General features: G+C 37.2%; 1 protein-coding gene across 1 annotated transcript in view; it reads left to right on the forward strand.

Annotated features, from left to right (window-relative positions):
- Positions 1–24,265, forward strand: part of C7 (complement C7) — a 54,646-nt gene that overhangs the window by 2,556 nt on the left and 27,825 nt on the right. The window contains exons 2-9 of the mRNA XM_030882028.3: positions 4,442–4,497; positions 6,291–6,366; positions 9,320–9,461; positions 11,342–11,489; positions 12,499–12,637; positions 19,815–19,985; positions 21,271–21,514; positions 23,577–23,687. Of these exons, the coding sequence (XP_030737888.2) occupies positions 4,442–4,497; positions 6,291–6,366; positions 9,320–9,461; positions 11,342–11,489; positions 12,499–12,637; positions 19,815–19,985; positions 21,271–21,514; positions 23,577–23,687 (1,087 nt within the window). The remainder of the gene's footprint in view (positions 1–4,441; positions 4,498–6,290; positions 6,367–9,319; positions 9,462–11,341; positions 11,490–12,498; positions 12,638–19,814; positions 19,986–21,270; positions 21,515–23,576; positions 23,688–24,265) is intronic.

Below are 24,265 nucleotides of genomic sequence, written 5' to 3' on the forward strand. Positions count from 1 at the left end.
TTTTTATTTAAAAATTTAAAATGCTTGTTAGCTCAAAAAGAATAGGATGCATTTCCTAGAGTCATCTAGCTAGTATACTTTCACCTAATATTTGTATTAACCATCAATCAATTTCCTTACTTATTTTATGATGAGACATCTTAATAATTGTTTTGTGCTTAAAGATGGATCATTGATTATTATGACATTTTTCTGCTGAGGTAACATATTTACTTTTATCTTTCAGTTGGTTGATAAAATATCAACAAATAAAGAAATGATTTCTTTGTGAGTTGCATGCAGAGTTCTCACCTATATTTGAAAGTAGAGATTCATATTTTTACAGTAAATCTGAAGGGTATGCTTTTGTGATACATTTCAGAGAAGGTAAACTTAGGCTATGAAGACACCACTAGAAATGGTTTTCAGGTCTGGCCTTTTAAGAGGAAGTATTCTTTTTTCTCCCCCGCGGCCCGCCCCCCCACCATTCATGTGAACTAAATTCAGAGAGGTGGTCCCAGAATTCTTTTCATTCTCTTTGTATCCCTTGGATAGGAGATAACTGGGTCTGAAGTGTTTCAGGCCTTTAGAGCAAAAAGTGTTTCCCTCTGAGCTGGCTGTGGTCTGGACCTTCACTTTCTCTTCCATGGACTGAGAAGAACCTGGGGTTTGTAAACCTAAAGCATGATTCACATGGTGCTGGGATGTGGTCAGGCACAGGGATGTCTCAGATGAGGGCTTTTCTGCTTCCTCGCCACACCCAGAGCTGATCTGATGTTATCGGCTGTCTTCTGTCAATTATACTGTGATGGTGTTTGTGCCTTTAAAAAAATGTCTTTTTCCAGATTCTAATACTACCATCTTGGCAAAAATAAGTTCAAAGAGAAGATAATATCAATTATTTCTCCACTCAGAGATAACCACTATTAACATTTTAATCTATTTCTTTTCAGACTTTTATATGAGCATGTACAATATATATTTTATGAAATTGCTATCAATCTAGATCTGAATCTTTTTGCTCACTATATCATAAGCATGTTCTCCTGTCATTGTTCAATCTATAACATGCTTCTAATGGCTACAAAGTACTCAAATCATAATATTGTGCCCTTTTGCATTTCTTTATCGCTAGAAGTGTTGCAAATTGATGTCTATTTCTGATAAAGATGTAAGTAAATTGATTTTAAAATCTACCTTCTTCTTCATCTGTTTGGTGCCCTATGTTCTAAATTTATTGATCAAGATATTAATTAGGGCATGCTAAGAAATTAGATTTGATTTTTCCATACTTTTTTCTCTTGGAATTTGGAACCCAGTGTATGCTACAGAAATTAATGTGTTTTTTTTTTTTTACCTCAAATGGGCTCATGATTCAACAGACAAATGTAAAAGACCAGATGTGGAGAAATTAGAAGCATAGAGACAATGGTTGTAGCTGAAACACTTCAGAGGAAGGAGGTAGAGCTAATGCTCATTCAGTCATAAGAAAGAAGAGAAGAGAATTCTGGGAAATGTAGTCCCAGCTTAGCTACATTACACACTGCAAAGATACGATATCTTTTCAACTAAGCAATTCTTTTATAGAGTTAACTCAGATGTATGTCTATATCAGTCATTAATTTGTTTATTAATTTATAATTGTTCTATCTTGTCCATTTGATGAGATACTCTTTCCAAAGGCAAGGAATGATAACTGCTTCATTTTTCAGGTACTCAGCTCGCAAATTTTCAAGACATTCTTTTGGTTAAGAGATTCAGCTTGTATAACTCATGAACTTGTGATAAGCAGATCTTCATGGGTTATAATATATATACAAGGAAGATGGTGGCAAGGTTATCTTTTCTGATGAAAAAGTATATCCCTTAAAACTTCGTTGACATTTTAAAAAATATGTAATAGAATGTTAAAATGGATTTTTTCACGATGCCTGTTTTGCCTGAGAGTCAAAGGCCAATAATAATAGGTGCTCAGTACCCTCACATTTTAAAGTGAGATATTGTACATTCAATGTGGTATTATTGCAATACCAAAAGAGTAGCCCTAAATTTGTTTGGTGACCCTTTGGCCGTCTCCATCCTCAAAAGTATGCAATATTGTGTCCCTTGGAGCATGAGGGTGTATAGGGAATGATACCCTACTCACGTTTGAGAAAATCTAAAGGCATAGGCTGGTTCACTGCCCTGTGGTTAGCAAGTAAGTCAACACAGCAGTGTTGGTTACATCCTGACATCCAGAGTTTGACAGGGCAAGGATGTGTGCAGGTATCCCATGGACCAGATGTGGACCTTTAGAAAGGGGCCAGACTTGGGTTGTCAGGGACTCTGCCTGGGAGACGCCTGCAGGATGAAGCAACCCCAGCAGACAGCATCAGGAAGCAGGCACTGGTGAGACTCAAGAGAGCTGAACAAAGAGACGAATGATTTGTGCCAGAGAACAGTGGTTGTAGATTCCCAAAGGAGGGATATCCCAAGAATGACAAAAACACCATGAGAGATAAAGAATTGGCATTCAAACATCCAACACACCCTGACTTACCAGCACTGGACTCCAGCTGCGTCGGGCAAGCAAGATCCTTTTGGCTTTTGCCCCTCTCACTCGTGCTGCGCTGACTCTGGAGAAGACAGGCATCCTGGGGAGGTGGGGAAGAGAAGAAGGAGAATAAAGCAGAGGAATTTTGAAGTAGACCCCACCCCTCCCGCAGGACCTGGGAGCAGGATAGACATTTAAAATTGGATGATACATTGAAATTTGACTGTTAGATTGTTCCAGAACGCCTGGCAGTGACTAAAAGAGCTATGAGATAGACTGGCCCAAGGGCAGGAAAAATGAGTTGACATAGTACAAAAAAAGACATATTGTTGAAAAGAAACAACCCACTGCAGTTTATAATAAAAAAAAAACACCCAACGTTTAAAAGGTGTTGCTTTCCATTATGTGCTTCACGTGTTTGTTGAAAAATCAGAAAAGTATCCACAGCCTCTCCCACCACTGTTCCCATTTCCAGGGCGCCCACAGCTGTTGGGACCTCTCTGCCCTTTGGTTATATGTTAATCAGATTATAGGCTAAAAACTCTGTAAGGCTGTAAAAGGCAGAAGTAGGCAGCTAGGATTTTACAACTGAAAAAAGATACCTAATAAGAGGATGGGTGATCTAGGAAGGTGAGTAGAAGCATCTGGAAAAAGTGTTGGGAAGCCATTCCACAGCTACCCTGAGAGAAAAGAGGTTTGGGGAGATCAAGAGAAGAGAAAGAACATTGGCCTGGTAAAATGTGAGGTAAGATGATTTAAGGACTTTTTTTACTGGGTTATGAATTGAATGTGTTTGGTATTTTTAAGGAGTCTCCAGTACAGATTTGAATTGTATTCCCTTTCACCTTCAGTTGTCAAAGTAGGAAAATACATAGAAATGAAAATAAAATAATAAAAGTCACCTATGATTTCACAACCAGAAATGAACTATTCTCCTTGTTATGTTTCTTTGTAGATTTGTTTTCAATACACATTTGATTTTCAAACAAAATGTAATCACATTTTACATACAGTTTCATAACCTGTCAGATGCTCAATATTTAGGCTGCTGCTATCACATGAATGTGATTATAAAAGGCCTCTGTGGTGTTTTAAAGACTGAAGGAACCACCCGCAGAGCTAAGGACTGTGATGAGTATCATGGCATCTCTGGCTAGGAATGTCCCTCCACTTTTGATTTTTCCATTTAGGAATCTATTTCTCTTTTAGCTTCTCAGCCCTTGAAACTGTTCTTCTTTCCAGGCATTCTCTTCTCTGGTGTCCTCATGGGTACCAAAGTTAGAGAAGAGAGTGGAGTAAGGAATTAAAAGATGATGGGACCCTAAAGAAATGTTTGTGAACTTTTAACTCTGGGGAGTCTTTTCAATTTATTTGTCAATGACATCACCTAGCCCCTAGTTGTCTTTCCAGAAATGAATAATGGGAGGTGAACTCAAGAGAAATGTATTAGAGACTTCCCTGGTGGTGCAGTAGTTGAAAATCTGCCTGCCAATGCAGGGGACACGTGTTCGAGACCTGGCCCGGGAAGATCCCACATGCCGCGGAGCAACTAAGCCCGTGCGCCACAACTACTGAAGCCCGCGTGCCTAGAGCCCGTGCTCTGCAGCAAGAGCAGCCACTGCAATCAGAAGTCCACACACCGCAACGAAGAGTAGCCCCTGCTCTCCACAACTAGAGAAAGCCCACGTGCAGCAATAAAAGACCCAATGCGGCCAAAAAAATAAATAAATAAAAGAGAGAATTGTATTAAATTTTTATGTAAAATGAAAACTTAGAAGTCAAGCAGAATCATCAAGGCTTCTCCATGGTTCTTTCACTCTTTCTATTCCCAACTCACAAATCTTGACTTGTACAGATGTATTCACTTTTGACTCATTAAAGCAATGCTAACTAAAATATTGCTTTATTGTTTTTTTTTCCCCCTCCTAGGCAATAAGTTTATTCTTCTTGGTGGGATTTATAGGAGAGTTCCAAGTTTTTTCAAGGTGAGAATTTTTTGGATTGTGTGTGGAAATCATTAACAATCATTTCTTTTATTTTAAGGAAATTCTTAACTATGGTCTGATTTTTACATTGCAGCCTGAGCATGTTTAACCCTTCAACACTTTTTTTCTTTCCCTTTTTTAGAAAAGGCAATTATAGAGAAAGTGTGTTTTATTCTTATTCTTATTTTACTTTATTTTATTCCCTATAAGGAAGAAACCTGAAGACTAAAAACACCTCAAGGTTTCCTGCTTCTCCCAGTACCATGGTTTTACCTGCAATTCAGGGAATGGCAGCTGACTTACACATCTTAGAGCAGAATTTGATTTTTAAATGTAATCTTTGCAAAATAGTCTTTGGGATTTTAAAAGTTGAGAGTTTTTTTAAGAAAATAGGTTTATCGGCTCTTGAGACCTGGAAAAAAGCCAGCATCATTTACTCATGGCCTTGCTTTGCTTTCACTGTCTGATGGGAGAGGACCAGGTCAGTTTACCTCATCGAACTGTCAGAACATGTGTCTGGAGGTGTGCCAGTGACTGGGACACAGAGGAGCCAGACGGTACTGAGAGTAGAGGGGGTGATTGAGATCTTGAAAGAGTTGATTTCAATGCAGGTGTGATAAGGGCTCTGTGAGGGGACTGGACAGGGTGCACAGAGGAGGTGAGGCCAAGCGAGCTTCCCTTCCCAAGCCTCGGTGTTTGGGGAAGGCCTCTGCCTGTCTCTGGGAGATAAAATAGACACATAGCATTAAGTTCAGATTGTTTAAAGGTCAAAAACACTAAGGCATTTGGATCACTGATGCCATATCAAGATGACAGGTTAGCAAGATTAGCCCCATAAGGGCACCTGAGCCACAAATGGCACTCCTTATCTGCAGCACCTGGCAGTGCTATGCTTAACTAAGCAGGAATCACCTTGACCTGAGATGTCTCCCAGGTTAGGAATGTACTCAAAGTCCAGAAAGCAGGAGTCCTGGTTCCTCTACCCCTTGTAAAGTGTGGTTTTAGGTAAGGCTTCCTTAATCTCTTTGGACTAAGCAACATGACCTCTTGGACACAGCCAGAGTTAAGCATTGTAAGAGAGTCAGCTTGCCATCTTCCACATGTATTTTATTTGGGTGGAATTCTTTGAGCTCAACTTGACGCTACTGTACTTGGGTGTGTGCTTGAGAAGTGACCTAGATAAACAGGGGGAGCACGTAAAACTCAATTCTCGTCCATTTAGCCTTTGCCAGATTTTGGTTTCCTACTTCTCATACGGTCGTTTTAGAGCTTGTTGTCTCTCAGTTAAATTTCTGTATAGCTCTTCAATTCATCGTCCAAATCCTGTCAAAGGCCATAATACCTTCCTTTTATATGTTCTCACTTAGCCTCCCAACTTTAGACACTCTCTTCTGTGTATTTCCACAACGCATTGTACTGTACACATTTCTGTTAGGAAATCTATCTCATTAGCTATACTGTACAAAGGATCATGATTATTGTGTTATGATTATTTGTTTACACATCTGTGTCTTCATCCTCCCCTCTACCAACTGTCAGTATCCTATCTCTTTTATGTATATAGCTCTAGTGTCTAAATAGTGCCTGGTACATTCTAGATATTTCATAAATGAAATTTAATAAATCTCTGAAAAAGTGAGTCCTTCCCACATATATTTTTATATATTTTGGGATCCTCTTGGTGCCTCTTAGGAAAAAAATTGTGAAGCAATTTTTGACTATTCTTGCCAATTTTTTGTCTTCTCTCCTACCTTTCTGTCGGCTTCATGATGGACAATTTGACACTATGACAGTGCCTCCTCGCCAGTCAATTGCCAGTGGGCTTCCTATGCCCCTTGGTCAGAATGCAATGGTTGTACCAAGACTCAGGTAGGACCATGTGAAAACTTTGTATTTACTATTTATATGTAGAAATAGCTTAGGTGTGGACACAATGGCATTAACTTTTGAATGTTGTTTTATTTTTTGAAAATGTAATTAGTAATTTTGAAGGGAAAAAGTATGATTTATTTCATACTTAATATTGTAATAAAAAATTTCTGCATTCTCATTTTTCTTGCAGGACTTTTCTAAATCTTACATTTGAGCCTAGAAATATACATAGGAGAGACACTAAAAGCAACTCACCAACTCTTTCACTATCAGAGAAATAAGAATATCATGAAATGAAATTAGTAGATAATTCAAAATTTCATATTTACTGGATTCAACTTTTCTTTTCATTTGAAACAAACACTAAAGAGTAGCAAAATAGCTGCTTCGCTTTACCTAACTAATAGTGAATGACCATGGAAAGTCAAACATTTTTAAAGTTTAATACAAAAGTAATATAAATAAAATACCAGACTTGACTGAGAGATTATAGAGTACTTCTAAAAACGTCCATTTTTTTCCTTATTATAAATTAATCATTGGAGAAAATGATTTATAGTTTTATAAATGAAATAAAATGGTCTATTTCTATATAAATAAAGAAAACACTACTTATAATTCTACCATTTAGAAGAAACCAATATGTCAGCATTTTAGTATTTACTCTTTCAATTTCTCTTCTTTTCTTTTTTATTCCATGTAAGCACAGATCTGCTTTATTCTTTTTGAATAGCTACATGGCATTTTATTGTATGAATGTACATTTAAAAAATTTAATTAGAGTTCTACTGACTGGCATTTGGGTGTTTCCTCAATTTATTTTCTTTCTATGTGCTTATGGTTTTTAAAATAGGATTATTTGATCATGATTTTATATTCTATTTTAACTTAACATTATACTATCAGCATGAATTTTGACAGCTGAATTATGTTCCATTATATGTATATACCAATCTTATTTATCCACTTCCTATTGTTTGAGATTTAGGTTATTTATATATTTTGTTATTATGAATAAAACTTTAGTGAACATTTTTGCACATAGATATGTCTTTTTTCTGATAATCATCTTAGGATAAATTCCAAAAATACAATGTTGGTTTCAAAGGTTCTGAACATTTGAATGGCTAAATTTTTTTTTTTTGTACTGAGATACAATTGACATATAACATTATATTAGTTTCAGGTGTACAACATGATTTGATATTTGTCAAAGATTTTAAAGGTGGTTCAGTTTAGATAAAAATGTGCACTTAAAATCATTTTAAAATTATTAAAATAACAGAACCATATTATAGAAGATAACTTGTGTTTTGAAACATCGTCATTATCCTCATTTTTCTTATTTAGTATCTACATGAGGGGTATTTACAAAACAAGTTACACAAGTAACTAGGATTTGGTTTCTGGCAAATATAATATTAGATGACAGCTCTGATTACAGGCAAACAGGTACATGAATAACAAAACAAAAGTCAAACAAACACCAACTTCAGAAAACATTTTTATAATTTAAAAACAAGTTAAGAAAGAACATTAAATAGAGGTAGATCGAAGGTATTTTTCATATGAGTAATTTTTTTGTGTGAAGATCATCATGCTTAGATTATAAAAACAGAATTTTCACCCAGAAGAAGACAAGTGAAAATGAAAAAGGGGTCATAAGATCAGAATTTGATAGGTGAGAATGAGACCCTGAGAGCAGACAGCCATCAAGGTCATCCTGGTGTCTATGGAGAAGGAAAACATTACTTATACGACAACGCAATCTATGCTTTGGAACTTCAGGAAAGCACAATGTTACTAAGCCACGTATAAGAGGTGTCTTCATCAATTAAATACAGAAACTAAAAACTTACTAAGAAGCTGTACTGAGTTCCATTCCTCACTCATACTCCTCTATGACTCCTCTGCTTAGATGCAATGAAAGCCCCAGGCTGTTACAAACCTGCTCAGAGTTCAAATTACATATCTGTGACCCTTTGTTCCAATTTAGGATGAATGAATAGATTCAACTTTGGTTTGTATATCTAGTCTTCCCTGTTGCTAAAGGTTTAAATTCTCTGGAATCTCAGATTTTGTCCATTTTTATTAACTGGTAAGAGTTGAGTATAGGAAGAGGCTTAAAAGATGCACCTTTGATTGCCTTTGGGGAGGAAAATGATTTTGCAGATCTTTCTTTTTGTTTAAACATTAGATACATGTCTTCATATTGAGTAAATGAATTTTAGAATGAATTAGTTTTCTCATTTGCCTTAGAGATTTCCTCAAATTTTTTTCTACCCCCTCCTACCTCACCCCACCCTAAGATAGGCCTTTGACATCTTTCCCATTTCAGAGGTCAGTAATTTTGGTTGTCCAGTAAAGTATCATTGTAGATGTACCTTCACCTGTGGACCACTTAGGCTTCTGTTTTGTAAATTTGACTTCCATGTTAGCATATATGTCTCTCTGGATTGTTTTGCCTCACCTTGCCTTCCTGAAGAAGGCTTAAGGTTCAGCTCAAATTAATTACCACCACTTTTCTAAAGGTTTCCCTTACTCCTGTTCATCTTAACTTCCCTTCCCAATATTCTTACTCTTTCTCCAGCAAAATTCACTTCACCTTTTCTAATTAGCTCTTGGTACATTGCTTTGGCAAAAAATTAGTCATTTTGTGTTGCGATCTGGTCTATCCAGCATACTTTCTTAAAGATTCACTAATTTCTTTTTTCATTCAACCCTAAGAGTAAATATATAACTGGGAGTGCTCTATAAATAATAACCCAGGTGTCACTGTACTCAAAGACAAGTGGGTTTCTGGGTGCATTGATTTTGTAGGCTTTACTTCTGTAGTACACCAGAACAATTTTACAAACATTATTTCTCCAATTGTATTAATTTATCCCAGATTTTATTTCTCAGATAAAGGAAACTGGAGATATTGAAAAGCTATTTGGTTTGTATTTAGACTCGCAGGCGGTCAGTTGCTGTTTATGGGCAGTATGGCGGCCATCCCTGTGTTGGAAGTGCTTTTGAACCACAATCGTGTGAACCTACACGAGGATGTCCAACAGAAGAGGGATGTGGAGAACGTTTCAGGTGTTTTTCAGGTATTTGCTTCCCATAGGTTCGGCACGCAGAGTGTAAGTTCAAATGCTATTTGTTTAATTTGCTCAGTATGTATTTGTTGAATTGTACTGCATTTATATTAGCCTATAAGTTAATTTTCCCCCAAATCAGTTGGATTTTTATTGGCATATTAGTTACACACTTAACTGTCATTCTTTTAAATGCATGGGTGTCTTCTGGTAATAAAGGTGGGGATACTCTTTGCTTCTTTGAAAAAGAAATATGGCTATTGACAGACCCAAGCAGTTCTTGACATTGCATTTTTGGTGAAGATGTGGAATGAGTCTGGAATGAAGACTGAAATTGGGCAAAAACAATATTACTGCCCAAATTATTTTTATTTTTACAAGAAAAGCAACTCTAATTAGTTAATCAAGGAGCAATACGGGTCATCTCTATGCATGGAGAAATGAAACAGTTTTGGATTGAATAATATTTGACCTATTGTCTATGTTGCATTTGTGCAGAAAGGTTAATTCAACAACTTTCAGCAAACATTTATTATTCTTGTTATGTTCCAGATACAGAAATGAGGGTTGTGGATGTAGAATGAAACACATAGCCTCTTCCCTCAAAATTCTTAAAGTTTTGTGGGCAAAATAGTACATAAATATTTCCTGTGTTAGACGTGTTTTTTAACAATACCTGTCAAACTCCTATTGTACTTTCAAAACCCAAATCAGATGATGCCGCCTTAGGGAGACCTATCCTAAAAGCCCAACTGATAGAGCTATTTAACAGATTACTTTTCTGTGTTCTCTATGTACATTGTATCATCTGTAATCTGAAGTATTTGTTGCCCTGGATATCTTTTGGTAGACTGAACTCCTTGAAGGTGTGTATTATATTTCTTTTATTTTTGCATCTGGAGTGTGTGGTACATAGTAGACTCTCAACAAATGTTTGCTGCATTGGATCAAGTGACAGCATAGTGGGATGTGCTATCAGGACAGTTTTGTGCCATGCATACTATAAGGGCACAAATGAAGGGCATACATTGTAGCTTGTGGGGCAAGGGTGGTTTCTGAGAGGAGGTAATGTGTGATTTGATTTTTGAAGAACTGTAGGTGCAAAGTCAGTGGAGATGGCAAAAAGGTTGGTCTTTGATTTATGTAAGTGATCCAGTATGACTAGGGCGTAGGAAGCTAGTAAGAGAACGGTTGGATATAATGCGGAGGGAGGCCGGGGCTAGATCATCTGGTACCCTCTAGTGCTTCCTTGTGCTTCTGGTACCCTGGGCTTATATCTATCACAACAATTACATTGCTGAATTGTAATGATCTAACTTCATACTCTTTCCTATTAGATTGTAAAGTATATGAAAACCCTGGTGAATACCCTTTTTATTCATATTTGTATCCCAACACCCAAGAGTGTCCCGAACAGAGAAGGTGCTAAAGAAATGTCGAATTTTAATCTTTTAATCCAGTTCTCATGCTCTCAAAGCATATATATCTAAATCACCAAGAAAGACAGCACTTTGGCATCTTGGTCAGTGATTACAGAAGAGAAATGGAAAGTTGAAGGGCAGGAAGTCAATCTGTCTTCCCAGTGATTGATTGGCATTGAGTGATTTTGGAGAATTCAGACAAAGTGCTTAATGGCTATGGGTGAGAGCCTGGAATTTGAATTCAGGTTCTATTTTCAATTTTGTGTCCAGCCAAGGTCAGAATCAATTTGCATGTTGAAAAATGAGGACCAAAATAATCAGCAGTCCTTCCCTGGGCACTGAGGGTGTATCTCAAACTCACATTAGAGTATCAGTGTTGTGTTGAGGGTCCAGGGTGAAATCTTTTGATCCCAGGTAGCGTTTTCCTTTTCACCTCTTTTATTTTTGTGTGGTGGCTTTTCTTGTGTTCAGGTCAGTGCATCAGCAGATCTTTGGTTTGCAATGGGGATTCTGACTGTGAAGAGGACAGTGCTGATGAAGACAGGTGTGAGGACTCAGAAAGCAGGCCTTCCTGTGACCTCGATAAACCTCCTCCCAACATAGAACTTACTGGACAGGGGTAAGGTGTTGGGTGTCTTCCTGTACACATCGATGGGTTGTAGTTTTTATTTTGTTGTGTTTTATTTTGTGGTTTGGTAAGTCTAATAACAAATCACCTAATAGTCAAGACTTTGCTTAGAGCTCTTTGCCACATCCTGAAACAATTTAAAAATTCCTATCTATATACCTGTAAATATATGTGGTAAAGCATAGAGGGACAAGTTGTCCCTGGACTGTTGGGTTTAGCACTGAAAGTCCTGCATCTAAGGAAATCCTTCAGACCTGGGAAATCCTGGCCAGTCAGTCCCCCTACGGGAGGGAAGGGGGGAGAACTAATTCAATGATGTGGGGCTACTTAAGGGAACGAAGAGACAACAGAATGAGAGCAGCGGAAGAAGAGAGAAAGTGTGTTGGAACACTCAGACTGAAAAGTAATCATCTAAACTAGCTGGGAACTTTCAAGTGAAGTTGAGGCAATCCTGTTAGCCTTTTTAAAAAGAATTCTGAAAAACTTTTAACGGTCAGACCCAAGTTAAAGTTTCAAGGTTTTAAGATAATCTCTTTGCTTAGATGTGATTTTTCTATACTACTATGAAATTCATTAATGGAAAAATGGTAAAGTTACTTTATAGAGTATACCAGTTAGCATGCTAAAAGGCCGACTAGTTGTAAATCATTGTAGAGAGTTCTCTCTCTTCAAGAGTAATCTTAATTGTTTGGTTTTTTCTATAGATTCAATTCAAAACCAGCTGTTGCCATAGATACAAAAGGGCTGTGTGTTTCCTAAATAAGTTCTTAGGCTAAAAGGATGTTGGGTTTCCCCAGCTATTAGTTTTAACCATTATAGCAAGCAGGGGGAGTTGGGTAATGCATAGTGTGCTCTAGGAGGCTTTTTATTTGAGCTCTCCCAGAGATGTTTAACTGTAATGTATTTCAAGAATATCTAGAGTTCTCTAATGATGCCTGTTTCAGCAAGTGGTGTTTCTAGTTTTTAACAGCCTTTTCTTCTTTCATTTTTTTAAAAACAGTTACAATGCGCTCACAGGCCAGTTTAGGAACAAAGTCCTCAACACTAAAAGTTTTGGTGGTCAATGCAGAAAGGTGTTTAGCGGGGATGGGAGAGATTTCTACAGACTGAGCGGAAATATCCTCTCCTATACATTCCAGGTACTTATTACATTGATTTGATTTCTTTCTAATCTGTGAAGTGTTGCCAGAGATCGTTATTTATATGATATTGATTTTTTTTGGTATTTTGTTGAGAATTTACTTGTGGCCTCATATGTGGTCAATTCTTAGAAATGTCTTATATAGGCTTAAAAAGAATACATTTTCTTTTTTTAAGAAATGTTTTATTTATTCTTAAAATTTTTTAATACAATTTTTAAAGCTTACTTTCCATTTACAGTTACTGCAAAATATTGGCTCTATTCCCTGTGTTGTACAATACATCCTTGAGCCCATCTTACATACAGTGGTGTGTACCTCCCACCCCCTCACCCCTATATCGCCCCCCTCCTTTCCACCAGTTTGTTCTCTATATCTGTGAGTCTTCTTCTTTTATGTTACATTCACTATTTAGGAATATATATTCGTTAAATCTGTGTTATAGGGCAATGATACTTTTAATTTATGTCATTCAAGCTGAAATATCCATTGTCTCATTTCGAACTCCATACTCCATGTGGGTCCAGAACCTGATGGTCTGTCCCTGTGTGGGTGTTAAAACCCAAGGCCCTGCTCATGACTGGTTGTGATAGTCTCCTAACCACTGCCACAGTGTCACCTTACTTAAAAATGTTTTTTTTTTTAATTATGAAATATTTCTATGTACAAAAGGCTGTGAATAACATATACTTGCAGTTTGGAGAAAACTAATAATACAAACAGGACTATATATGCCCACCACCCACCTCAAGAAATAGAATATTACCAGTGACTTAAAGGCTCCTATCTACCTCTCTCTGTCACATCTTCTCTACCTGTACTGCCCATACAACCACTATCTTATATTTTGTATTAATCATACAAATGAGCTTCTCTAGTGCAGACACCAGGAACTCGAACTGCTGCTTTGTAGGCTATGTTTAGGTTACACTTCACTAAAGTTTCCAAAACCTATATATGACCAATCTATACCCCACCAGCAGTGTGGAAGAGTGGCCTGTGTTCCACATCCTTGCCCGCATCCACACTGCCACACTTTAAAATTTTGTTTATGGTCTCAAGGTTTCCTCTGCAGGCTTCTGCTTCTTGCAGGCTGTTTCTGTCATACACACGTAAACTCATCCTGTTGATTGATTTCAACACAAAATCTACTCACACAAAACAGTAATGGCTTTAGGGGAAATTCCTGAAGATTTAGAGGGAACATAGAGGAGAGATTGTCTACCTCATAGTGCCAATGCATCCGAGGAAAACAGTCGAGATCCTCTATCTTAAATTGTCTGTCCTTCCACAACCTAAGCCAAAAGAAGTTTCTGGTCTCATCCTGTTTTAGCCTCTTTCTTGCTCATCTCTTCCAAGATCTCCTCTCTCATGCCTTTCCTCCCATCTTCCCAGAGCTCAAAAATTTCCAGTTCAGCCCTCCTTACTGATGACTCCCAAATTTGTAAACCAAAACTATTAGGATATTCAGAAGGAAGGGGCTTTAGTTTACCAACATTAGTCATCTTCAGAAAGCAGTTCTGATTATGAGGAGCAAACCCACCAACCTCCGACTTATAATGGAATTAAATTACATTTAAGAGTTACTGAATCATGAAAGTAGAAAGTGGAACTGACTTGAAAAATAATCATAGCTACCAATTTTTGAATATTTCCTGTGGCATCTGCACTATTTTAGGCAATTTGTGTAATTTTAATCCTCACGACATCTGTGGAAAGTAAGTAATATTTTACTGTTTTATATATATAGAAATTGAGGCTCAGAGGACTTCAGCAGACTTGCTTCAAGTCACCAAATCAATAAGCAGTAGAGCTTGGATCCAGTCTGTCAGATTTCACAGCTCTTCATTTTTCTAGTATATTTTACTCTCCCAATGTGTTGTATTAACTGCTTTTTTGACTCTAAATTCTGCTTGGTGAAAAACCTATATTGTAATTTACCCTTTGGCCAGAAGGGAGAATGTGAGATAGGCATATAAAGAGAATTTTTTCTCCTCATATTACTAAGAGGATGTGTTGATAATTCTTTCATAATTATAAGGGGGAGAATTGCATATATGTATATATATATGCATATATATGTGTATGTGTGTGTGTGTGTGTGTGTGTGTGTGTGTATGTAGTCAAATTTAGAAAGTTACAGAACAGAGGAGGTAATAAGGGAGAGAATTTCTGACATGGTTGGAAAGGAGACATGCTGGAAACCTGCAGCTTCTGAAGAAGAAAAATAATTTAATAAAAGCATAATTCTGACGTTCGTCTTCTACAGCATGGCTTGGTTTTTGGATTGACATCTGAAATGCCTTGCCAGTCACTGAATGTGAAGGTGTTTGTCAGAGGTAGAGGGAAATTATAGCCTGTTATTTAGGATCCAGCCGAAGGGAAGTGAGGTGGAAGCAATAGGCAGTGAGTCAGTCACTGCAGTGGGAAACCCAGGTGTGAATATGGAGGCGGTCAATGTCCTCCTCAGTTCAAATAGAAGGGGAGCCACTGGGGATTCAGGCCTCTACAGGTGGAACATGACTTTTGGCTTGTTGGAACATAAATGTTAGTAAATAAACATAAAACAGAATAATCAGTCCATCTCTCTTCTAATCTCTGTTTTGGAAATCAGCATGGTGGTTTACCCAGGACAAACCCAGTTGCTTATTGAGTAAGCCACTTACTTTGATGCCATGCACACTCTCTGTTTGCTCATACTTTTCATACCACAAGGAAGCCTTTGAAACATAAGCACATTCCAGCTCCACAGTCACTTTGGGAAGGTGCCACCCTGCTTAGTTTAGCCTGGGAGATGCTGAAAGACTGTCTTGTTTATTCTCAGCATGTAATGAGTTGCAGATGGGAGTGAGTAAAGATTAAGGTGGAGAAAATAACTTCCTGGATCCTCCTGTTTTGATCTTGAATGTAATTCATTATATTAAAAATTTTTATTGATTTACAATGTTGTGTTAGTTTCTGATGTACAGCAAAGTGATTCAGATATATATATTCTTTTTCAGAGTCTTTTCCATTACAGTTTATTACAAGATAGTGAATATAGTTCCCTGTGCTATACAGTAGGACCTTGTTGTTTATCTATTTTATACATAGTAGTTTGTATCTGCTAATCCCAAACTCCTAATTTATCCCTCCCTCTCCTTCCCCTTTGGTAACCATAAGTTTGTTTTCTGTGTCTGTGAGTCTGTTTCTGTTTTGTAAACAAGTTCATTTGTATCCTTTTTTTAGATTCCGCATATAAATGATATGTGATGTTTGTTTTTCTCTGATTTAGTTCACTTAGTATACTTCATTATATTTTTTAAAGCAAGATCCTATATGTATATCAAATGAATAACAAAAACGTATTCTAAAGGCAATTTTAACTAATGCTTAGTTATCTGATCCTCTGCTTCCTCTGTTGGTATGTGTCTAGATATCTGAGATTTCTAAATCTACTCTGTTAACAGAAAATAATTTGAATGATAATAAAAGTAGCTCACATATATTAAGAACCTTTTATATACTAAGCACGTTTCAAGTGCTTTAAATAGAACTTTTTTTTTAATAATAACCTAAGTATGTAGGTACTGTCATCTACTATTTTTACGAATGAGGAAACTGAGACAAAGAATGCTTAGTAGGGGCTTCCCTGGTGGCACAGTGGTTGAGAGTCTGCCTGCTGATGCAGGGGACGCGGGTTCGTGCCCCGGTCCGGGAGGATCCCACATGCCGGGGAGCGGCTGGGCCCGTGAGCCATGGCCGCTGGGCCTGCGCGTCCGGAGCCTGTGCTCCGCAACGGGAGAGGCCACAACAGTGAGAGGCCCTCATACCGCAAAAAAAAAAAAAAAAAAAAAGAATGCTGAGTAATTTACCTACAATCACAGAGGTAGTAGATGACAACTATGGGGTCTGAACCCTAGAAGTGTGGCTCAGAGCCCTTGCAGCACACTGTACTTAGGTGGGGTTAGAATGTGTATAAGCTTTGATAGGAATGAGTCAGTAGAGAAAGAAAAGTTGAAGCTGTAAGACAGGGAGTAATCAGTCAATTTAATTAGTCCTTTGAAGAGGTGAGAGGGTTAAGAAAAAAAAAAATGTCATGAAGAACCTAGGGGTAAGACAGGAATAAAGACACAGACCTACTAGAGAATGGACTTGAGGATATGGGGAGGGGGAAGTGTAAGCTGTGACAAAGCGAGAGAGAGGCATGGACATATATACACTACCAAAGGTAATAAGGTAGATAGCTAGTGGGAAGCAGCTGCATAGCACAGGGAGATTAGCTTGGTGCTTTGTGATCGCCTGGAAGGGTGGGATAGGGAGGGTGGGAGGGAGGGAGACGCAAGAGGGAGGAGATATGGGAACATATGTATATATATAACTGATTCATTTTGTTGTAAAGCAGAAACTAACACATCATTGTAAAGCAATTATACTCCAATAAAGATGTTAAAAAAAAAAAAAGAGGTGAGAGGGAATGCAATACAGAAAAAAGACAGAGAAATTAGCCTTAGACAGGGGGAGGAACACCTGCACAGGAAAGGAAGTGAAAGACATTCGTAAGTCTGTACATTTGTTAGCCAGAAGTGTAAGAAGTCTGTGTCTGATAGTGGGAATGTTTGTAAAGAAAGAAGTTTATCTTCTGAGAGTGAAGGAAATGATTGTAAGATTGGGGGATTGAGATGGGTGCAGAACTTTTGAAATAGATACTGTAGGGAATGGGAGAAAGAATTGGCTAGACATTTAGGGTTGCTGGAATGTATTGAGTATTCCACTGAGGTTGGAAATTATGAATGGACTTACAGTAACACCAATCGATAGTTGTGTGATTTTTCTATAGCAGTGCTAAGGTGCCTGGCTGCGAGCACTGAACAAAGGTTGAGTTTTTGCCTGGCAAATATGGTGGCAGAATATACCTAGGCAAGGTTCATTGGCAGGAGTTAGGTTCATTGGCAAGAGAATAAGAAGTCATGAGCCATGAAGCATAACTACAACATGAAGGAAGTGACAAAATGAAGGTGCTGATAGGTAAAGAGAAGGGAAAGTAAGTTGAAGGGCTGTCTCTATGAGGTTGAATAATAGATATGGCAATAATAGAATGAGTGTCAACAGAGTAAGAGATGTCAGAGTGTAGGATGTTTGAATTTGTGACTTCAGAGGAAGACTCAGTGTGGGGAAATTTCAGGATCTTAGCTGGAAGGAAGAGGGTATTAAAGAAAATTTAAGATCACACTACCTTGAGAAAGGATTCTTGTGGCTATGTGTAGAGTACATGGGAGTGAGGAGACGCTGAACTAAAGTTCTTAAGAGGCTTATCTGCATAAATCATGAATCAAGTATTTGAATTGTACACCTGAAGAAGAGAAAAAAATAGGCTAATTTTTTTTTTTTTTTTTTTTTTGCATTGAAAGAAAGGTAGGTAACTTTTCTTTCTTGAGAGAAAAAACTAAATTCTGTGTCTGTCCAAAACCAAATAGGACTGAGACACTATCTAGTGACTCTAGAAATCTCTAGTACATTTTTATTTATTTATTTATTTATTATTATTATTTTTGCGGTATGCGGGCCTCTCACTGACGCGGCCTCTCCCGTTGCGGAGCACAGGCTCCTGACGCGCGGCCATGGCTCACGGGCCCGGCCGCTCCGCGGCATGTGGGATCCTCCCAGACCGGGACACCAAGCCGTGTCCCTTGCATCGGCAGGCGGACTCTCAACCACTGCGCCACCAAGGAAGCCCCGTTCGTGCCCGGGTCCGGGAGGATCCCACATGCCGTGGAGCGGCTGGGCCCGTGAGCCATGACCGCTGAGCCTGCGCGTCAGGAGCCTGTGCTCCGCAACGGGAGAGACCGCGTCAGTGAGAAGCCCGCGTGCTACAAAAAAATTAATTAATTAATTAATTAAATAAAGTAATTAAAAAAAATAATGTCCTCTTTGTATTCAATAATAATAATGTCCTCTTTGTAGTTAAGAATAATAATATATTCTTCATTTTGACTTGAGCTGAATTTTTGCGTTTGACTTTTAAACAAACCAATTTCATAATATAATGAAAATAATGTTGGAATAAAAGGTATGGTTAAATCTATTTTTTCTTCTCTTCTGTCTTTCTTCTAGCATGAATGCCTAATTTTTAACATGGGTAGTGATGAAAGTATTTTTAATATTTTCTGGCATTTTGTTGAATTTCCTTCTAGTCTTTTTTTGACTGGGCATATACTTGCATATTTGTGGTTAATAGGATCTGTAAATATCACATTTACACTTGCTTTTTCATTTAACATGAACAATTTGTCCTCACACTCATCCTTTACGATGGCTGCATAATATTCTATTTTCTTTTTAGCATTTTTAAAAAAATTTTTATTGGGGTATAGTTGATTTACAATGTTGTGTTAATTTCAGGTGTACAGCAAAGTGAATCTGTTGTACATATACATATATTCACTCTTTTTTAGATTTTAGCTTTATTTTTAAAATGTATCATATTCATCATTTAAATTTTCTCTGTGTTTATTTATACTTTGATCTCAAATACAGATATGTATGGACATATAATAAAAACACAAATACTTGTGAAAGGAGAGTTACTGATCTGAATATTTATATAGAACAGACTGAGAGTCATATTTCATGTTGTTTTATTCTCATGGTGACTGACATTTTTAGCAAGATAGTTGCCTATGATTTAAAAAAAACTTAAGATTTTTTCATGAAGATTCAGATATATCTCTTTTCTTGAAAAATCAGATATCTGTCAGTGCTAGAACCTGTAGTAATATATAGGACTGTTGGATGGATTTGAGTGTTGGGTACCTTTTAGACCCTTTTAGACAGGGTGTGTGCTCACTTCTTCATTACCCCGCCTTCCACTGGATGCTTCCAACATTTATATTACTTGCCAGTCCTCTGTGGGCATTTCATTTTGACACTTGATCTAGGACAAAATAAAGGATAAAGAAATAGTAGTCTTCATGAATGCTGGAGCTGTCCCTTCTCAACCACATGTGGCTATCCTGTTGTCTGTTTTTAAATTTGTTTGGGATGACTTTTTCTTCTACCGTCTAGCATAGGAAAAACAATACCAATCTTAACATTTGTTCAAGTCGAACAGAATTAGAAATTTAAATCCACTACTGGATCACATAGAACATTTCAAAAACAAAGCCCCAGAGATCTAACTTTTTCATTTTCTTTATAGGTGAAAATAAATAATGATTTTAATTATGAATTTTACAATAGTACCTGGTCTTATGTAAAACATACATCAACAGAACATTCATCATCTAGTCAAGGACGCTTCCTCTTTTTTAGTTCTTCATCTTCTTCGTACGGTTACTCTTCAGATACTGAAGAAATCCTTAAGGAAAAGGTTAGTATGAAATATATTAGTTAACTTTTCCATATTTTACTGGTTTAGGTATTTCTAACATTAACAGAAGTGCATTTACTAAAAGAATCAGCTTTCATTTTTTAATTAGGGCATAGTATCTTCTTCAAAGAGATAATCCAATATATTTCTTTAAAAGGTATGGTTTTTGTCTTGTTAATTCTCTTTGATAATACATTTATTTGCACTTTTTATTTTCTCATTGAAGTATCTGTTCTTATTTAAAAATCTAAAAAAAAACTTACTACTTTCAAATGTTCTAGTTAAAACTAGCCTAAATCTCTAATTCATGATTACTGATGCTACTATTTTAAGTATTATATACAATTTCAAAAATCCAATGAAATATGCTTCCGAAACACTAATACTACAGTTTTTTAAAGAAGGTGCATGAAAATAAAAGATGTTAAAATACTTTATTACTTTGGAGATACCAACATTTTCATCCGAGGAGGTTAAAAGCCTTAATTTTAGATACTCTGTTGTATTGAGATACTAAAACTTTCATCATGGGCAACCTGAACAGTTGAAATGAATTGTTCTAATTGATTCACACTTACTGCTGAAGAATTTTTCAGGCTGATCATCATTCATAATATACATAATTCATCTCATTCTTAAAGTCAGTAACTTGATTAGTAGATCATATAAGCGAGGTATAAAGGAATATAATTTTGTTTTATGACTAAGAAGTTGATTGTGGAAATATGAGCTGTAAAAACATTTATTATATCCATATTATATTGTTCACATAAGTGAGGATTTGGTGTAAGGTAGCTCTGTCTTGGACATGAAAAGATGCTTAGGAAGGGTTTAAAAGACCTCATTATAAAGTAGCTTACCCTGTAAATACTCCAGTATGGGAGATAAATTATATGGTCACCTTACCTATAAGTCATTGTTACGATTGTGGACTCTAGGGATATTATATCCCTGTTTGTGAGATTATTTAGCAGTTAACAATGTTGAATCTTTTTTCCTAGTTGAGGAGGGCGTAACAACTTGGTCTTGGGGGTTTTAAAAGGTGTGTATAAAACCAGTTACCATGTCATCACTCAGATGTTATTTCTGTTTGGGATTCTGAAAATTCCTTAGATTGCTTCAAGTGGGTGGGCCCAGAAGAGACCTCATTATGCATCCAAAATAAAAATTCATTTAGTCTGCATTGATGGAGGTGGCTATTGATGGAGACATTGGACAAGGAACTATTTCCATTGCCTTTTAGTCTTCATCCTAAAACTCCTTTTACTCTTTCTTCTTCCTATAGAGTTATCAGTTGTTGGTTCTTCAGAACACTGTTGAAGTGGCTCAGTTTATCAATAACAATCCGGACTTTTTACAACTTGCTGAGTCATTCTGGAAGGAACTCTCCTACCTTCCCTCTCTGTATGACTACAGCGCCTATCGAAGACTGATCGACCAGTATGGGACACATTATCTTCAGTCTGGGTCCTTAGGAGGAGAATACAAAGTTATCTTTTATTTGGACTCAGAAAAAATGAAACAAAGCGGTAGAGTATTAAAAATATTGTTATATACAAGCATCGCAGGGATTTTAATTAGTAGTTAAACTTTAGAGCTTTGAAATATGACAAATAGAGATTAAATTGCAAAAGAATCCAAAATTGCAAGAATCTGTTATACTCTACTCAGAATCTTCCAGGGTTTAAGAAAAAGCCTGCCTACTCGTTTGGATAGTACCCTGAAGTGAGAGTTAAGCCATTATCATTATTGCTATCTCTAGAGGGTGTTGATTGGATTTTTAGAATACTTTTTAGTCTTCTCCGTTTCTCAGATTAAGTAATATTCCTCGAGGAAAACTAATGAGGAGTTTACTGATATTGCAGAAATCAAAACGTTTCAATGAAGTCTTTTCTTATTTACCTCTGTTCTTTACCACTCACATTCCTTTAAAAAAAATCTGCTCTGGATATCGTGAGTTTGCTTACTACCTAAAAGTTGTAACAATAGCTTAAATTTATTGGATGCCTTCTTCTAGACAGGCAGGTTGCCTATGTTAGCAATAATCCTCACTGCTACCGAGTGAAATCCAAGGGCATACTGATTGTAAGCCGGTCTAACTGGCTCCAGCATCAACTTAGCTTTTTCCTTACGCTATGTTGCTGCAGGAATTGCCTGCTTTTTATTAGACTCAGGTCACGCTACTGAGTTCATACTTGGTTGACTTCACAGTGAGAGGATGTTCCTCACCAGCTGCTGCCATGTTGGAGAAGAGTGTGTATCCTAGTATCCATTCCTCCTTTCCAGAGACCTTTTGGCTTATTTACGTTCCAAGTCCAACCTGCTCCTTTCCAACTTTGTCCTGAAGCTCGTGGCCACGCTTGCTTCTCTATCCCAAATCATCTTGTTAGCATCTTACTCTTCAGTCAAGACTTTCTTACCACCTTGAAGGAGAGTAAGACTGCTTACCTGAGATTCAGAGGAGGTCTTGTAGCCTTCTCTTGTGAGTGAACTACAATATTTTTCTGTGTTTCCATTGACTATTTTTTTTTTCTATTGGGCTTAATTTTTACCAGTTAAGATTTAATTAGAATGTGAGCTTTTCCAACCTCAGCAGGTTGGAAATGAATGCACAAGCACAGGTTTTTGTAGCAACAACAGAGGGAATATTTCTTTGAGGAATTAATCCAGAAAGGGGCTTGATCTAAACTCAGTTTCATGACCATTTTTTTTTTCTTTAACGCTTAAAAAGAAACGAAGAGGATTTTTTTTTTTAAGCTTTCTGAGTTGGTAAAAAAATTTTGAGTAAAAATTTTACTCTTGAGCAGTTTTTATTCTTAAAAGTTTTAAGCGAAATTAATCAAGGATTCTGGGATATGTTATATGCCCCCAATTGTTCTTTAAGAAATACTGAGTTTGTAATAATATAGTTAGTAAAATTACATAAAAATATATTTCTACCCTTTATTATTTTCTATCCTCTTTTTAAAAAATGCATTGGCAAAACTCCATTTGATAATGAGTAGAAATTGTAACCATCTAAGATTATATGTCATAGGAAGAAAATGTAGAAACCGGAGATGTTAAAGATGGAGAGACTGAGGCACTAGAACTAAGATTTTGGGAATTAATTGCTGTAGAACCAGAACCCAGCTTTTGGGGTCTCCAGTGGGTGGGCTGGAGGCCATTGCACATCTACTTTTACCTACTTGCCTTATGCCTGAGAAGCTGACTGCAGTTGGGTAAAAGGTATCACTCTGTGAAGTGCTCAGTTTTTGCTCCCTCCACTGTTTCACCCACCCCCACCCTCTGGTCAAAGTTAATAGAAGCCAAGAGCAGCTGATCCATTTGAATGTAATTTTCAGACATGTGATGCTTTACCCCTAAATATAATGCATGTATCGTATTTTGTTTATAACAAACATCAAATATCACTTTTTCTGCCCCTTGACCCTTCTAGAGCACTTGAAAATGTACGTATAGTATATTTTTGATTATATGGCCCCAGTGATAGGAAACAACCTCTTATGCCACTCTCACACCTGGCCAGCATCTCAAAGGAGATTTTCAACAAATGTGGAAACTAAGCACCTTTAAAATTTTTCTCCCCAGCTTTTGATTCAGAGAAGAAGAAGAAATGTGCTTCCTCACATATCAAGTTTTTGTTTAAATCATCAGAGCACGCATGCAAGGAGATGGAAGAGGCCTTAAAATCGGCTGCAGGTAAATGAGAAGGGGGTAATTTTCATTACAAACTTACCTCCATCCCTCTTTCTTGTGGTTAATTCCTGGTCTCCAAGGGCCTTTGAAATTCTAGCGGGTGTTCTATTTTGTGTTTTTGAAATACTTGGTTATTTTTACCTCTGATCTCTCTGTCATATGTCATGGCGGTGATCCATCATGCAGAGTGGAAACTTCACTGGGTACCTCTGTGTCCTGTAACTATGTCCTCAGTGAACACCATCTTTGTTTCCTGTGAGGAAGGTTGACAAACAAGCCTAGAAAAATGACAGCAAGAGGAGAAGCTTCAGTTTCACTCTGTGACATGGGTGCTCAGTGCAGTTAAAAGTTTTTGGTGCATGGTGGTGGTGGTGACGGTGGTGGCAGAGTGCGGGAGGTGGTGTGTTAGTCTTGAGTGATTGAAGAAGGAACTGGAAGGGTAAGCTGATTTAGACTGTGTCTAGATGCCGTGTTAGGGAGTTTGGGTTTCATCCTGATGGCAAGGGATGCCGTTAATACAGGGAGTGATTAAACGAAAGATGACAAATATAAAGTTGTAGCGAGAGAAGAGGGACCGCAAA

The sequence above is a fragment of the Globicephala melas genome, chromosome 3 (assembly GCF_963455315.2).
Source record: "Globicephala melas chromosome 3, mGloMel1.2, whole genome shotgun sequence".
Lineage (NCBI taxonomy): Eukaryota > Metazoa > Chordata > Mammalia > Artiodactyla > Delphinidae > Globicephala > Globicephala melas.